Source organism: Marmota marmota, unplaced genomic scaffold, assembly GCF_001458135.2.
Source record: "Marmota marmota marmota unplaced genomic scaffold, marMar, whole genome shotgun sequence".
NCBI lineage: Eukaryota > Metazoa > Chordata > Mammalia > Rodentia > Sciuridae > Marmota > Marmota marmota.
The window spans coordinates 24,465,389-24,483,156 of NW_026000016.1; the positions used below are offsets into that span (position 1 = coordinate 24,465,389).

A 17,768-nucleotide genomic window follows, 5' to 3' on the forward strand; every position below is an offset into this window, starting at 1 on the left:
GTAATCATCTGTTGGCCTGAATGTTTATATACAAGGTCAGGTAAGCATAATTAGCTCATCATTTCTACTTATGAATGAAATCTTAATACTTCAGAGTAGGTATTTAATTTGATTAAAACAGTTAAGTTTAAAAATTTTTTGGATAGGTAATACATGCACATAATAGGAAGATTAGATTTTCCTCTGGCTGTCTTCTGTTTTCTATTCTTCCCTTCAGAAGCAGCACATATTATATATATTCTAATGTATTCTTCCAGAGAGAGGCACATAAATAAATATAGGTATGATATTTTCTAATCAACTCTGAAAGAATTGATGAAAATATTTATTTTTAGTATGGTTCGGGGGCATTCCAGAATCTAATTATTGGGTAAACAATTTAGTATAAATAGAACTGTCAGAAGAGATTTGATTTGAAGTTTTGTGTGAATTGCTTTGACTATATCTGGGGTTCCAGGAGTTCTGCAGGCACTGCTGTGGAAGGGTGGGGATCCAGTTGACCATGTCAGATCCCCACCCTACTTTGGCAAAGGAGCAGCCAGACTGCTGTGCTGCATATTTGTGCTTCCAACTGGGATTTGTTCAGAGAAGGACTCTAAGGTGAATCCCACCCATGTAGATAGTACTGGTGACTATTGTGTTTCTATTTTCAGATGTTTCTGACAGTGTACCTTAGTAACAATGAGCAGCACTTCACAGAAGTTCCAGTTACTCCAGAGACGATATGCAGAGATGTGGTGGATCTGTGCAAAGAGCCTGGCGAGAGCGACTGCCATTTGGCTGAAGTGTGGTGTGGCTCCGGTATGAGACCAACTTTGTGCTTTAGTTCTGCTGTCTACTATTTTGGGGTTCTAGGAGTGGCACTGTGTGAACACTTACATTCATGCATAGATAAACTGTAGAAGAGCATGTCCTTCTGGGTGTAGTGTTCTCCATCCAGCTTTGTTGTGAAATTTTTGAAATTTTCTTTTTCTGCAGTAAGATGAAGACACTGTAGTACAAAATTAACAGGTCATAGGACAGATGGCTGACGTGCTAGGTGAAAGCTTCTGGGATGTTCTGGTCAAATGTATGGTGTTCAGAAGTAATTTTTGCATGTTTAGGCTTTACTTAGACATTTGAGACTTCTTGATTATCTTGCCCTCTCTTTCATTTTTAGGAAAGCTATTCAGTGCTGAGGAACTGTAGAGCAAGATGCAGTGATGATCTCGTAGGCAGTATTGTAAGCCTTGAAATCAATCCTTCAGGGTAGTTCTTTGGAGTTCTAAAATGGGGCATCCTTCCTTCTTTTGGCCCCATAGGAATTTGTAAACATGGGAATAATTTTCCCTCATTTGCCTTGTTCCTACACAGTCCTGGTCAACACTCATGGTTTTTCTTTTCCTCCTATTTGGGGTGCCAGGTGTCCTCAGAGTGAGGTACACACTGTGTTAATTGAGTTTGTTCCATTCATGGCCTCTGAATTCATCCTAGCCATCTCTTCTTATTAGGCAGGACCTTTTATTCATCTTTGGTTGACTTTTCTACATTTGCATGTTCTAAAAGCCTTTCTGCCCTCTCTCTGAATTACTTTTTTTTCCCCTATACATAGAAGCCAGATAGACAATTTGCATAAAGAAGACCAAGTGATCTCTTATTAAAATAACAGTTTGGAGCGGGGTGTAGCTCAGTGGTAGAGCACTTGTCTAGTGTGCAACAGGCCTTGGGTTCAAGTCACTGAATTTGATCCTCAGCAGTACCTCCCCCATCTCCCCACTAAAAACCATATTCCTGCTTAAAGCTCTTTAGTCTCTTCTTTTCCACTTGGAATGAAATCCAAATTCTATCTTGAGATTGTAAAGACCTATGAATTTGTTGTCTTTGCTGTCATCTGGTGCCATTTCCTTTCTTGTCCCCTCGTGCAGCTTTTCAAATACTCTTTGAAGGTAAACTCCATTCCACCTTAGAGCCAGTGGCAGTAGGCTCCAAGTGCCTGTATTGCCCACCATCATTATTGCTCTTACTCTCAATTTTGCCATTGCTGGCTTCTGCTGGCCATTTTGATTCCAGCTAAAATGTTGACTTCCTCTGAGGGGCTTTTCCTGAACATCCTGTTAAAATAGCCTTGAAGTTAGTTCTCTGTTATATCATTCTAATTTAATATGAAGAATTCATGCTGGGCATGGTAGCGCATGCCTGTAATCCCAGCTGCATGGAAAGCTGAAGCAGGAGGATCATGAGATCAAAACCAGCCTTCGCAAAAGCAAGGCACTAAGCATCTGAGTGAGTCCCTGTCTCTAAATAAAATACAGAACATAGGGCTAGGGATGTGACTCAGTGGTTGAGTGCCCCTGAGTTCAATCCCTGGTACTCTTCCCCCCAAAAAAAGAATTCATGTCAGTCTGAGTTTTTGTGTGTATGTATTGGTCTATTGTCTTAATAATCTCTGTAGCCCCAAACATATTAGAGTATCAACTACCTGGAGAAGAGAGACCTGGTTTATCTTATTCTTTGCTTTTTCTCCTGCTCCAGGGGAATGCATGGCACCTAGTAGGAGCACATTAAATATATTTTAATTGAGTAAATGAAGTTCTAACTGCTCTTGGTTAACCTCCTTACATTACTCTTTTTTTTTTTTTTTTTTTGATACTGGGAATTGAACCCAGGGGTATTTAACCACTCAGCCCTTTTTGAATTTTATTTAGAGACAGGGTCTGCTTAGGACCTCACTAAATTGCTGAGGCTGGCTTTGAACTCATGATCCTTCTGCCGTAGCCTCCTGAGCTGCTGGGATTACAGATGTGCTCCACCACACCCAGCTGCTTTATACCTTTTTTTTTTTTTTTCCTTAACCTTGCTGTATGCTTTACTGAGATAATTGAAACCATCCTTCCTCGGTATATCAGATTTTACCTGAACGTGTGCCCACCTTTCCTTCACATCTTAGGGGAAGAAGTGTTCTCTGTTCCAAAGTATTGGGGGAAGCTCTCAATTCCACCTACTTATTCCCTTTCTTCTCTGGTGCCTTGCTCAGTTGAGTTGAGTAACCTATAGCTATGTGATGTTGATGTGTAAAGTTCTTCTTTTTCATAACTTTTTAATTATTTTTTTTTTAACAAAAATTTAAGAGTTTTTGTGGGGGCAGTGCTGGGGTTGAAACCCAGGACCTCATGCATTCTATGTAGTGCTCTACCACAGAGCCCTAGCCCCAACCCTAATTTAAAACAATTTAATGAGAACACCTGACTGTGTTCTGTTTATAAGAAGAGAAAAATGAACAGAGAGAATGGATGTCTGTTCTCCCAAGCCTACTCCCTGCTCGCTTGATGTAATCACTTAGGATTTAGCAGATAGCTTTTCAGACCCTTTTTCTGCATTTATTAAGTAACTTTAGAAATAATTTTGTGTTGTTTCTATTTTTTAATGTAAATAAGCATTTGTAGATACGTATTAGCATATTATTTTACCTTATAACATAGCCAGGAAGATCTTTTCAGATTAGTATGTATAAATTTATATCATTATTTTATCACATAATTTTCCATAATTTTCATAAACTACAGTTGCTCTGTTTCTTTATTCATGAACATTTATGTTAATTTTATTCTTGTTTTTATACACGCTGCAGTGAAAATCCTTTTAATAGACTCTTTTGATCGTGTGCCAGTTTTTCTCTAGGGTGAATACCAAGAAGTGGAATTATTGGGTTAAAGGTTCACATATTTAACAAAGAAATATATATTACCGTATTTCCCTCCATGAATATTCTTTCCACTTATTTTCAAAATTATTCCTCATCAACATTTACAATATTTTAATTTTTTCTGATAGCTGAAAACTAGTCCTTGGTTTAAATTTGCATTTTTCTGATTACCAGTAGGGTTGCCCATCTTTTCATTTGTTTATTGGCCATTTGGGTTTCTCTTTTTTTCATATTGGTTCTTTATATACTTTGCTCATAATTCCTTTGGCTTTTGCCTTTCCTTCTTGATTGTAGGCTTTAAGGAAAAAACTATTCTTGATCTCAGGCTTTTTTGTGTTTGATTTGAAGTAAACATCTCTTACTCCAAATTTGTAAAGGTATTCTATTATTTTATTCTGTAAGTGTTAAAGCTCCTACTCTCCCTTCTTGATTCCTTCTTTCTCTTTCCATTTTCTTACTATTCACTCATATATTAGTGAGCATTTCTTCAGTACCTATTGTATGTTCAATTTTGAGAGATACAGAGATGAAAGTTTCTGCCTTTGAGTGTCTTATGGTGCAGAAGAAGAAAGAAGTATCAGATGACAGTTGTATTACATTTCAATAACTGCCAAAATGGGTGTGCTCCATCTGTTGAACAGGGTGTCAGGGACATGTCAGGAATAGCATGTCCAGTGTCACACAGGCGGAAATGTCAAAGATAGGAGATAGAGTGAAAGATGTTCATAGGGAGTTTTGAGAACCTTTGAAGTTTCTATTAGTTTGGGCAGGTTAGCACCTGATCTTTTGCTGTCACAGGGCTACCAGAACCTTTGTTCCAGTAGCTCATAAAAGAGGCCTTATCCTCCAGGGCAGTACTATATGGCCTGGAAGTTAATTTAACTTCTCTGAATTCTCTCTTTGCTCTAGGGACCTGAAGATTTTCCTTCCTTTCTTAAGAGGTGTGTGTGTGGGGTGTGTGTGTGTGTGTGTGTGTGTGTGTGTGTCTGTGTGTGTTTTGTGATGGAGAGTGGAGAGTCTACTCAGAATTTCTTTTGGAGGCATTCTTCTCAGATGTGGGTGTTTTCCTCTTAGAATTTATATAGTTTCTAGAAGGGGATTATCTGTGTCAACTCGGTATGTTTCATTACTGAAAGTAAAACTAGAACTACATGTTGTTTTTTCCAACCAGGCTGATTAAGTTCAGGGTTTATTCACAAAATTGGCTGCTGAATGCTTGGCTGCCCCATTCTCTGTCCATGTTATTTATTTAAGGCACTGAGATACTGTCTTTGATTACTGATAAGTGTGTGTAGTTTTTTAGGCTATTTCAGCATTCTTATATTTAATTATATTGCCATTGATTTGTAAGCAGTTGTCTTTTCAAACTCTGCATTTGCTTTTTTAATCCACCTTCCTTTCCTGAGATGTGAAGATTTTTTGAGTTGAACTCAGATGGGTTCTCTGGAAGCTTCCAGAAAAGTTCTGAAAACTGGCATTCTCACTAGTAGAGGGTCCAAATAGATATATTTTCACCATAATGAATATCCTTTATTTGAAAATGGATCTGACTTTTTTACATTAAATTATAATTAGAAGTAGCCTGTATTAAAGACTGTAATTGAAAAAATAAGACTAGGCTTTTTAGAAAGTTGCTTCTAAATTTTACCTTTGTATACTTAGGAAATCAAAACATTAATGTTAGGAGGGACCCTGTTCTAATAGGTTACAGAAATGTTCAAAATCCACAGAGGTTAAATGGCATGGCTACAATGAATAAGAGCTTGCTGGATTAGACTGAAGCTCTTGATAGCTGGCTTAATACCTTCCTCTTTCTAGTCTTTCACCTTGGCTTGACTGATTGTAAGTGTAGAAAATCTATGAAGCTTTATTTTCGAAGAGCTTCTGAAAGAAAAAAATGTCTGAGGATGCTAAGTATTTCCTATATAGGTAATGTATAGTTTGTATCAATGATATATAGTATGTTTTATCTTTATTTTAATTGTAGAAATGTGATTTCTCATTTCTTTTAGAACGTCCAGTTGCTGATAATGAGAGAATGTTTGATGTTCTTCAACGATTTGGAAGTCAGAGAAGTGAAGTTCGTTTCTTCCTTCGTCACGAACGCCACCCTGGCAGGGACGTGGGTAGGTAGCGTTCTGTGAACCATAACAGATATTTGAGCATGTGTTTTGTGCATTGCAGTAGCTGGGGGAGAGGTGACACGTGATGGGAAGCCAGGTAATTTGAGAGATGAAGGAAAGGTTAGAAAGTTGAAATATGGAAATGGAAGGAGACCCTCATTGTTACACAAAATTACATATAAGAGGTTGTGAGGGAATGGGAAAAAAACAAGGAGAGAAATGAGTTACAGTAGATGGAGTAGAGAGAGAAGATGGGAGGGGAGGGGAGGGGGGATAGTAGAGGATAGGAAAGGTAGCAGAATACAACAGTAGTACTAATATGGCATTATGTAAAAATGTGGATGTGTAACCAATGTGATTCTGCAATCTCTATTTGGGGTAAAAATGGGAGTTCATAACCCACTTGAATCTAATGTATGAAATATGATATGTCAAGAGCTTTGTAATGTTTTGAACAACCAATAAAAAAAAAAGGGGGAAAAGAAAAGAAAGTTGAAATAGTGGGGATAGACTGTTTTTCTAAGACCTGTGAGTGGGGAGACAAAAGGATATGGTTTTGTTTGAAGGTGGGAGAAATTTGACTATTGTTTTTTAGGTGCTTGAGAAGGAGGCAGTTGAGCAGGAGGTTGAAGTTCTGAGAGGGATGGAGTAGCTGGTAGTAAGACTTCTGAGGAGGTGCTTCCACAGCGCTGCTGGAGAGACTCCTCTTAGGCAAGAGGAAGGATCCCTTGAACACTAATAGAAAGAAAACTGGGGCAGCTGCAGTTAAATTTATGCATTTTGGGGGAGCAAATGAAGGGGTTTCTCATCTTGAAAATGGGTTTTCTCTGTGATGAGAAGTCAAGTCACCTGAAAGTGACAGTGGTGGACCTAGGGCAGCAATTGAAGCTATTGTGGAGAAGAGAAAAGTGTGTTTACTTGGGAAACCAGCCCTGAAGCCCACTGAAATGAGAGATGCTGAGACCATGTGTGGTTTTTCTCTAGTTGTACTTTAAAACTCAAGTGGTTTACGAGAGGAAAAGACAGTTGGATTGTTCCAAATTTGGGGTTTTGCCAGACAAACTCAATGGAAGTTCATGGGACAAGGGAGAATGTGGTATTGGCAAGGTGACATTTAACCTGGGTGGGGAAGAGGTGAAGATAGGAGGGGCAGTGGGGAAAGAGTAGATGGGGCCCAGAGATCGAAAGTCTCAATTTGATTAATGAGCTGGCATAGTAAAAGGAATCGAGATGGGTAGAAAGTTTGAATTTAAAATTTCAAAGGTACAACACTTTTAGGTGAAATCATCTCCGGTTGGACCCTGAAATGAGCCTGAATTAGAATGGAAAAAATTTTGGCTATAGAACCGAGAGGCTAGTTTTGGGGTAGTAGAATGTTCCAGAATAAAGGCAGGACTTGAAGCTAGAAAGAAAGTGGAGTCAGGTGATCACTTACTGACCAAGGGTTGTGACCAGGGTTTACAGATGATAGTAAGAAGGAGAGGGTAGAAGATAATACATTGGGTAGAGAGATATGAGCTGGAAATAGTCCTAGACATTGAAGGCATGGCCATCCCTAGGACCTTGGAGGTCTTGTAGGTTGTGGAAAAAGGAGCAGCTTCAGTTCTGGGATCATCAGGCAGTACTGTTCTCAGTGGGAATCCATGGGTAAAAGCCGGATTACTAAGTATTTCCAAAAATGGTAGAATTTACAAAAATGGAAAGTTAAGGACAATTTTCTTGGGATTAAGGATGTAGGTAATATGTTAATTAGTGGACTGTTGTTTTAATATAAGTGTCCATATGGCACCTATTAAAAATGATTAAATTTAGAGGAGGGCACAGAATTGACCTAGGTCTTCTCTACTCTGGATGAGAAGTGCTGATACTTAGGGGTTAAGTGACGTCAGAGACTACACACCTAGAGGCAGAGCCAGGAGTGGAACCTGAGTCACCTTGACCAGGCTGACTTACGTGCCTTTCAGTGGTATCTGTATGCATGTTTTTTTCTTTAAGCTTTTTTTTTTTTTAAATTGGCATTTGAATCTTATTTTTTTCATTCTTTATTTACATTACTACATACATCCTTTTCTAGTTAATAAGTCGAATTTTGTCTGTTCATCTTCCAGTTGAAATATTTTGCTGTGTAGTACCGAGTAAATTATTAAATAGTCTCCCAATAGTGCAATATGCAATTTCAGCATGGTGTGTAATGTGAGACATGCAATCTGAAGATAAAAGAGATGTTTTACTTTGTTGCAAAACACCAGTGCCACACAGTGTTTAGATTGGGATAAAGCAGGATTGCTTTTCATTCTCCTGTAAGAAGGTGTTAATTTACCCTGTTTAGTCCAGACTTCTAGACTAAAGATTAGGAAACTGTTACCATGTTTATGGCTATTGTTTATTATTTTTTCAATTGAACTTGGACCTATGACTTATAATGTGTATGAAATTAGTTTTAAAGCTCTTGCTTTAACTTTAATTACACAACTGCTTATGTTAAGGAAAAACTGGTTAAGCACTTTCTTCTTTGAGGCAGCAAAGAAAGTAATTATTCTTAAATTGTATTTGATTTTTTCTTGCAGAAATATTGTGATAGATTATCTGAGCTATTCCATTAGAGAATCAGCAATATTTAAAAAATAAAGCTAATATGTTAGAGTTATGTGTGTGTGTGATACTTGACTCTGAGGATGAATATGTTTATGTTTTGACATGAGAATTTTTGCTAAGCTTTTTGGCAAAAGACATTTGATTCAAAGAAATATGAATTCTTGGAATAAAATTTAATAATTTTTAAAATTTAATAATTTTTCTAATTCAGGGAATTACAGGTATAGCTTAATTTATTTAAAAGTTCTCTTTTTTGATCTTATTTCTTATAACATGAATTAATTATTTTTCCTTTTATGATGCATTCTTATAACATGAGTTATAAATACTGTTAAGGTACAAAGATGGATCAATTTAATTTTTAGTTATTTCTTTGAATGAAGCCCTTTTTGATTTCACTACTGAGTAGCTAAATTGAGAAGTAGATGAGTAACTATCAGCAGTTGACATGAATGACCCATAGTCTGAAGCATGTTAATTTTATCTATTTTTCCACTGTTCGTCTTGTGAATAGGTGTGATACTCCTTAGTGCTAGTAATTATTCACAGTTCTATGTAATTGATTTTCCAAAGTAGGCTGGTGTAAAATCTTAACTCCATTGTTATTAGAATATATTTTAAGTGTTCATTCAACTTAAGTATCAAAGAACAGCAATAACAGAACTCTCAAATGAAATACTGACAAAAGAGTATTTGTCAACTAGTGTTAATGCATAGTTTTTGAATTTTGTGCTTAGTGAGCGGACCAAGATCTCAGGATCCAAGTCTGAAAAGAAATGGTGTAAAAATTCCTGCTGAACATCGAAGAAAGGAGAATGGCGTAAGTGGTTGTTTTTATACAAATAATATATGCAACAGTATTACTTTTTTAACCTTTAAATCTTAATCACTGTTACTTTGTTAATAGTGGTTAAGAATGGGCCTTTTTAAAGGTTATTTTAAATTTTATGGAAATTTTTAATGATTTCTACATGGCTATCATATAAGTTAGATGCTGAATATATTGTAAATTTGTAACAAAATAAATGCAGAACAAGCTCAAGGAAGTATTTTTTTCCTTTGATTTTTTTTTTTTTTTTTGTTGCTAAAAATCACTTTTGGAAAAGTAGAAAATTTATGAGAATGCTCTGGCTATTGTTTATGAATTTAAGCGAGTATCTCAGTATACCTGGAAGATGTTTCTTTTTAGAGCTCAAAAATTTTAATTCCATTAGGGATTAGCTAAAATTACCTTTCTCCACTTTATAGCAAATTTACATTAGAATGTAGATTATGTAAAAATTATTTTAAAACTCTGTTAAAGTATAATTGACACGCAATAAACTGCACATATTTGAAGTGTACAATTTGATGCGTTAGACGCCAGATTCAGTCCCCAGTACTGCTGAAAAAAGTGCATAATTTAAGTTGTGGCATACATATGACCTATGAAGCCATCACTAGAATGATGATAATGAAAGTATCCAGCACCCCCAAAAGTTTCTTCATATCTTTTTATAATTCATTCCTTATGCTTCCATCTCAGTCTTCAAGAAATTTTAGTGGGTCAGTTTATTGTCACTACAAATTAATTTTATCAAATGGAATCATCTGGTATCTACTCTTTTTTATTTCACTCAGCATAATTTAGGTTTATTCACATTGTTGCATGTAGCAATAGTTAATTCCTCTTTCTTGCTGAGAGGTGGTATTCTGTTGTCTGGATATAGCACAATTCTTTTACCCTTTTGGATTGTTCCAGTTGTGGGCTATTTTACATGAAGCTGCTGTGAATATTTGGGTATAAGTCTTTGTGTGACAAATGCTTTTAATTCTTTTGAATAAATACTTAGTGGAATAGTTAATCGTATAGTAGGTGTATATTAACTTTCTAAGAAAGTGCCAAATTGTTCTCAAAAGTGATTGTATTTTGTTACATTCCAACCAATGGTATCATCAGTCTTTTTAATTTTAACCATTCTAATATATGTGTAATAGTATTGCATTGTGGTTTTAATTTATATTTCTCTAAAGAATAATGATTTTGGGCATATTTTCATATGCTTATTTGCCCTCCTTAGATCTTCTTTGATGAAATATTTGTTAAACTCTTTTATTCATTTGTTTTCCTTATTGAGTTGTTTACATTCTTGTTGAGTTTGAGAGTTCTTTATAGTCTAGATCCAAAATTTTTATCAGATGTTTGGTTTTCAATTTTTTTTTTCCAGCAAGTGACTTGTCCTCCCTCTCCCCACTCCTCACAATGCTGCTTGCTGATCAAACCCAGATATTTGTGCCCTCCTGTCCCCCTTTTGAGGCTGGGGTGGGATCTTATGCTATTGCCCAGGCTAGTCTTGAACTCTGGATTTAAATGATCCTCCCACTTTAGCTTCCCAAGTAACTGGGACGGCAGAGGCATGCCAGCATGGTGGTTTGTCTTTTTTTTTTTTTTAAACAAACAACAACAACAAAAAAACTCTCAGTGCCTTGTTGAAGAACAGAAGTTCTTAATTTTGGTGAAGTACAGTTGATTTCCTTTCTTTTTTTTGTAGCAGGAATTGAACCCAGGGGCGCTTCCAAGCCACATGCCCAGCCATTGTTATGTTTTATTTTGAGACAGGGCCTTGCTAAGTTGCTTAGGGCCTTGCTAAATTGCTGAGGATGGCTTTGGACTTGCGATCCCCCTGCCTCAGCCTCCTGAGCTGCTGGGATTATAGGCCTACCAAAGTGCCTGGCTTTTTTTTTTTTTTTTTTTAATGGAGCATACTTTTGATGTTGTACCTACTCTTTACCTAAGCAAGGTTACAGTTATTTTTCTTTTGTTTTCTTCTAGAAGTTTTGTACTTTTAGGTTTCATGTTTAAATCTATTATCACTTTAAAATTAATATTTGAATGAGCATCAGTGTTCATTTGCTTTTTGCATATGGATATTCAGTTGTACAAGCAATATTTTTTGAAAAGCCTTTCTTATTTGCTTTTGGACCTTTATCAGTTGCCCCAGGAATTTGTGGTTCTGTTTTGTTCTTTGTATTTGTTTCATTGATTTACTTGTCTGTCTTGACATTAGTTCTACACTGTATTGGTTATTGGTACTTCATAAGTATTCAAATTGGGTAGTGTAAGTTCTCCAACCTACTTACCAATTTGTTTTGGCTATCCTAGGTACTTTGCACTTCCATATGAATTTTAGAATCAGTTTATCAACTTTTACAAAAATGCTTGCTGGCATGTGGATTGGAATTCGGTTGCTCTAAAGATCAGTTTGGGGCCAGGCACAGTTATATGCATCTATAAAACCCAGTAACTATGGATGCTGAGGCAGGAGGATTGCAAGTTCAAATTCAAGGCCAGCCTGGGGAACTTAGGGAGACTGTGCCTCAGAATAAAAAGTACAAAAGTTTGGAGATACAGGTCAGTGGTAGAGTATTCCTGGGATCAGTCTCCAGTATAGCAAAGAAAAAAAAAATTGTAAAGAATTGCCATATTGATAATACTGAATGTTTCAGTTTATAAACATGTATATCCATTTTTTTAGGTCTTTCAGCAGTGCGTTGAAATTTTTTATTGTTTAAGATTGTTTAAGTCTTGTACATCTGTTAAATGTATCCCTGTATACTTCATTTTGAAGTTACTGTAAATGATATTTAAATTTTTTCAATATTGTCTGTCAGTAAAAGCAGTTAAACTTCTTCCTTACCAATCAGGATTCGGTTTATTTCTCATTTTTATTGCACTGGCTAGATACTATAGGGTAGTGTTGAATAGAGAGTGGATTTCCAACTACCAAATAGTTGGTAGTTTGACATGATAGGTTACCTAAAGATAACCTAGTGATACCTAGTGATAACCCATTGTATCTTGGATTTTTTTTAGTGCTAATATATTTTTAAGTGATGTTCTGATGATTGTATTCTAGGTTTGCTGCCATTGTCCCAGTACTGTGTTTAAAATGAGCAAACATTACAATCCTAATATAAATTAACTATAGAACAAGTAATTCTAAATTTTTCCATTTATTTTCCTAACTTAAAAGATTGTTGGTATGTATATTAGTATGCCTTACATCTTAAGTCATTGTGGTGAATATGAATGTAAAAATTAATGGTCTGTTTAACATTATGAAAAAAATGGCTAACTGATATTGTCATGATTGGTTCAGATGAAGCTTATAAATAGATGTTTGGGGAGGACTCTTTGTGATCATCTAATAGTAATTTGGATTGTATGTATTTGTAGGTTCATAGTCCTAGAATGGACCTGACTCTTGCTGAACTTCAAGAAATGGCATCTCGACAGCAGCAACAGATTGAGGCTCAGCAACAAATGCTGGCTACGAAGGTAATGTCTTATTTTCAAAGATCTAATAGGTTACTATTGTTAATGTGTATGAAAAGCTGCTTGTGGTCTGTTAAATCCAAAGTGTTTCATTTTGCAGAAGTCTTTGTGTCATCCCTGTTATTAAAGATCTTCCTAATCCCTAATTTTGATCAAAGTTAACCATCTTGTGTGGGTTTCAGTAACATAGGAAAGTCATAAAGAGCTTTTCACCTTGCCACTAGGATCTAACCTGGCCTGTAGCAGGAGTAAGTTTTACAGATGCTGACACTGTCCCCTTATGCTGCTTGGCACCAATAAGAGACTGCTTCCTTAATTTGGGGACATTACCCACAAACTAATCTTAGTCCTGTCCTTGAATGAGGAAAATTATTTTAAGAAGTTTCTTCATTACCATCAAAACCATTTTCACTGTTGCTTCTCCTGCACAGGCTTCTAGTCTAAACCAGATACCATTAAACTTTTCTTGTTAAAGAGCTATATAGTTAAGCCAGGTGCGGTGGTACATGCCTGTAATCCCAGCGGCTGGGGAGGCTGAGGCAGGAGGATCACAAGTTCAAAGCCAGCCTCAGCAAAAGCAAGGTGCTAAGCAACTTAGTGAGACCCTGTCTCTAATGAAAATACAAAATAAGGCTGGGGACATGGCTCAGAGTTCGAGTGCCCTGGAGTTCAATCCCTGATACCCAAAAAGAAAAAAAAAGAGCTACATGGTTAAATATCTTAGGCTTTGTAAGCTATGGCTGCCTCTGTACTAGTTACTCAACTTTGCTATTCAAGCAGCCACAAATGGGTGTGGCTGTGTTCCAGTAAAATTTCACTTACAAAAATAGCAAGCTGAATTTGGCCATCAGGCTGTAGTTTGCAAACCCCTGGTCTAAACACTCAGTATCCTTAGCCAGCCAGTCTTTCAGTGACTGAAGTAGATAGTTGGTAGTTTGACATGAAAGGTTACCTGGTAGGCTTTGAAGTAATAAGGATTTTTTTTCTCCCCGAAGTGCAGGATTTGAATGCAGCGCCTTGCACATGCTAGGCAAGCTCTCTACCACTGTGCTATATCCCCAGCCCTGGTCAGGAATTTTTTCTTTGCTTTTGCAGTGCTAGGGATTGAATCCAGGGGTGCTCTACCACTGATACACATCTATGCCCTTTTTGTTTTTTTTATTCAGAACAAGGTCTTGCAAGTTGCCCAAACTAGCCTTGTAATTTTTCTTCTTTAGCCTCCTAAAGTGCTGGCATTATAGGCATGTGCTGTTGTGCCCAGCTAGCCAGGGATTCTTCAAGGCAATTGTCAAAAAATGTACATTTTCTATTTCATTTAATCCTCAGTACAGTAACTAGTTACTATCTATCATATCCATTATATAAAGAAAGAAACAGATTTGTTTTCTTGGTGAAGCTATATAATTTGCCCAGGTAATATGGCTAAGCTTGGGTTTGAATCTAAACTCAAATCCACATCCTGTGCATTTAACTGCTTTCTTTTAGTGCCTTCCCATTCAGCATGAGTTTCTTCTTAAAGTTGTAACAAAACTTTATGAAAACTAGTTCAAAGATTACTGCTTGTTTGCTATATTAGAGCCACTTGGTTAAAAAATGTTGTTTTTAGAGATTCTGAGGTGGGTTCAAGAGTGTCCGTGTTGAACAAACCTCCAGGGTGATTTTGATGGGAGCATATAGTTTACATAGTAAGGGTAGAACAGTGTTATAGGTACACCTTAATCTCAGCATCCAAGGATTGTGGTTAGATGATTTTGAAGTTAGTGGCATACCTGTTTAAAATGATATGCCTGATTGTTGTGTTTTTTTTCAATCATCTTTAGGAACAGCGCTTGAAGTTTTTAAAACAACAAGATCAGCGTCAACAGCAACAAGCTGCGGAGCAGGAGAAACTAAAGAGGCTAAAAGAAATAGCTGAGAGTCAGGAAGCCAAGCTAAAAAAAGTGAGAGCACTTAAAGGCCACGTGGAACAGAAGAGGCTAAGCAATGGGAAACTTGGTGAGTTGTTTACAGTAGGTTTGCTTTAATACCAAAGGCTACATGTTAAGCTGTTTCAGCGTAAGAAATCAATTTGGTATAAAAAGTTTACTTACATTTGTAGTAAATGAATCTTTGTAGATAACCTTAAAAGGAAATTTTTTTTTTAAAAGCATAATTCACTTCAGTTTTGATATTGCAAGCTCCTCTCAATTGAATCCAGCACTGGATGTTATCAATAAAGTTTTTAAATTACCTCTGGAAAATATGGTAATTTTTTTCTTTATTTCTTGACTAAGAATTTGATGAAAAAAAAAATAATTTGTTGAAGGTCAGGAATTTTATTTATATAATAGCTCTATCTATTACTATACAATTTTAATTAAAATGTTTGTGGTCCAGTAGCTTCATCTACTATTACGAAGTTGAGAATAAAAGTCCTGAAGTCTGCAAATTCTACAAATGTCTGCACTGAGATAGAAGCATAGACCTTTTAGAGTTGTCTGTGTTGATTTTGGTGGCTTTCGAAAAGAAATAGGTTGATTTTAGGGCATTTTGAAAGATTACTTACTGTTACAAAATTTATTGTAAAGACTGATTGCCTGGGAAGTTGTCCATTCTTTTTCTTTTCAACTCTGATTATTGTTCTCTTCCTAGTGGAGGAAATTGAACAAATGAACAGTCTGTTCCAGCAAAAACAGAGGGAACTCGTTCTAGCAGTGTCAAAAGTAGAGGAACTTACAAGGCAGCTGGAGATGCTCAAGAGTGGCAGGATTGACGGCCACCATGACAACCAGTCAGCTGTGGCTGAGCTGGATCGCCTCTACAAGGAACTGCAGGTACACCATAGCTGCTTACTAAATGCAGTATGAGCTCCTTTCCAGAAACAGAGTTGTCTATAGAAGTGGCAGGAAGTGTTAGATTTTAGCTGCTTTCCTTAAGTCAGGGGAGGAGGGGGACCTAAACCCCAAAGAATCCAGAATAAACTTTATGGTACCTCAGACAGGAAACTTGAGGCATAACCACAGCCAGTGGTCTAGCACAGATGTCACTTAATTTTAAACCAGGAGATGAAGTGGAGGACCTTACATTTTTAGAAATTATATAATAGTTAACCATGTAATTACCTGTTGGAGAAATTTTCTTCTATTCCTTGTCTGTCTGTATTTTTCCTCTGTGTTTTATTCAGTTAAGGAACAAATTGAATCAAGAGCAGAATGCCAAGCTGCAACAACAGAGGGAGTGTTTGAATAAGCGCAACTCAGAAGTGGCAGTCATGGATAAGCGTGTTAATGAGCTGAGGGACCGGCTGTGGAAGAAGAAGGCAGCACTGCAGCAGAAAGAAAATCTACCAGTGAGTGGCTGTTGGGACGTGGGCTGGGGGAGGAGGAGAAAGATGACCAGGCAAGAGAGGTCAGTTTTTCATAAGCAACTTCTTCGGAATTATTCCACAGTGTGTCCTCAGAAAAGAGATGGTATTCTTGGATTCCTAAAAGATAATCCGTTGCTTTTTTACTTTTTAACATTTTTACCTGTGTATCTTGCTTTTCCCGCTAATACTTCTAATAAAATGTGGTGATAGTTCATTGTGGAGTATTTTTGTTTATGACATTCTTGTAGACTCTATGGCCAAATTCTGAGAGTGCTCGTTTAGAAAAACTAGGAAAATTCCACAGCTTTTTCTGAGTTTGATCCATGTGATACTAATACTGAAACGCCTGTGCTTTTTTCCTTAAGGTTTCATCTGACGGAAATCTTCCTCAGCAAGCGGTGTCAGCCCCGAGTCGAGTGGCTGCAGTAGGTCCATACATCCAGTCCTCTACCATGCCACGGATGCCCTCAAGGCCTGAACTGCTTGTGAAGCCAGCCCTTCCTGATGGTTCCTTGGCCATGCAGGCTTCAGAGGGGCCAATGAAGATACAGACGCTGCCCAATATGAGATCTGGGACCTCGTCACAAACTAAAGGTAAAAGTGGATGATTTCCAAGTTCTTACACAACTTAGCTCTTCCCCATCACCACTCTTGTTTTTCCAAAGTTTAAAAAAAAGAATTGTCTATATCCTTGTTCGTGTTTGAAAATCCCTTTGTATTCTTTTCTAGTGCAGTACGTTTTTTTTTTTTTTAAACCATAAACAATATAGTTCTATTCAGGAAATGAAATAAAATAACATCTAGAATTGTTTTGGGAAGTTCCTTCATGTTACTGAGGAAATTTTGATCAGATGTTAATAACTCAAGAACTTTTTTTTTTCAAGGCAAACTATCATATATAAAAATGCTATTGTCATCTTTATAGAATTTGAGATTGTGAATTCATTCTCTTGGTGAATGGTGTTAGATGTCCATATGTGCTTTTGCATGGGTATTTGCCTGCTGATAGTTTTTAGAAGGTAAACACAGTGGGAGTTCAAAAATAAAAATAACAAGACTCCTTGCTTTAGTAATCTTTGCATTCTGTGTAGTTCTTATGACACATGGGAGGTACAAGCCAGATTTTTATAATGAAAGGAAAAAATGAACAGAGTTGTTGGAAGTAGGATTAAAAACATCCTTCATCTTTATCATTCAGATACATGGAAGCAAAAAGCAATAACCAGTGTTGTCTTTTATTTTCCTCTAACCTTTGTTATATGCAAACAGTATCTATAATTATTGATTATTTTGCTGTAATTACTGCTATGAAGCAATAGTGCCAGGTACTCTGGATTTTATTGTAGGAAGAGTTATATTTATTTTGTTTTGTTTCTATAAGAAACAATAAAAGCCATGGCATTTGAAATTTAAATGCCAGTCAGTGTAGAGGAACTTGAATACACTGATTTGAGAAAAACTGGTTGAAGTCATTGGTTAAAAGTCCATATTTTTGCCTTTCTGTTGTGCACAAATCACTTAAGATATTGCCTATAAGGTGAATTTATGTTGCTGGATTGGAAATTGGCTTCTCAGTGATGATGATGTTTTCTTACCTCATTAAAAAATAATGAGTCCTTGCTGATTCAAGTAGACTGTTTATTTGCTGTAACTAATTTTAAATTGCTTGAGTAAGGTGGGAAGAGCTCAAATTAGAAATATAAAGTC

The 17,768-nt window shown here is 36.6% G+C and overlaps 1 protein-coding gene across 1 annotated transcript in view; it reads left to right on the top strand.

The window, feature by feature from the left end:
- Positions 1 to 618: 618 nt before the first annotated feature.
- The window catches only part of Tp53bp2 (tumor protein p53 binding protein 2), a 34,510-nt gene continuing 17,360 nt past the window's right edge, over positions 619 to 17,768 (top strand). Inside the window, exons 1-8 of the mRNA XM_015483604.2 lie at positions 619 to 801; positions 5,695 to 5,808; positions 9,138 to 9,220; positions 12,617 to 12,718; positions 14,536 to 14,710; positions 15,347 to 15,528; positions 15,879 to 16,043; positions 16,427 to 16,655. Of these exons, the coding sequence (XP_015339090.1) occupies positions 654 to 801; positions 5,695 to 5,808; positions 9,138 to 9,220; positions 12,617 to 12,718; positions 14,536 to 14,710; positions 15,347 to 15,528; positions 15,879 to 16,043; positions 16,427 to 16,655 (1,198 nt within the window). The 5' untranslated portion in view covers positions 619 to 653. The remainder of the gene's footprint in view (positions 802 to 5,694; positions 5,809 to 9,137; positions 9,221 to 12,616; positions 12,719 to 14,535; positions 14,711 to 15,346; positions 15,529 to 15,878; positions 16,044 to 16,426; positions 16,656 to 17,768) is intronic.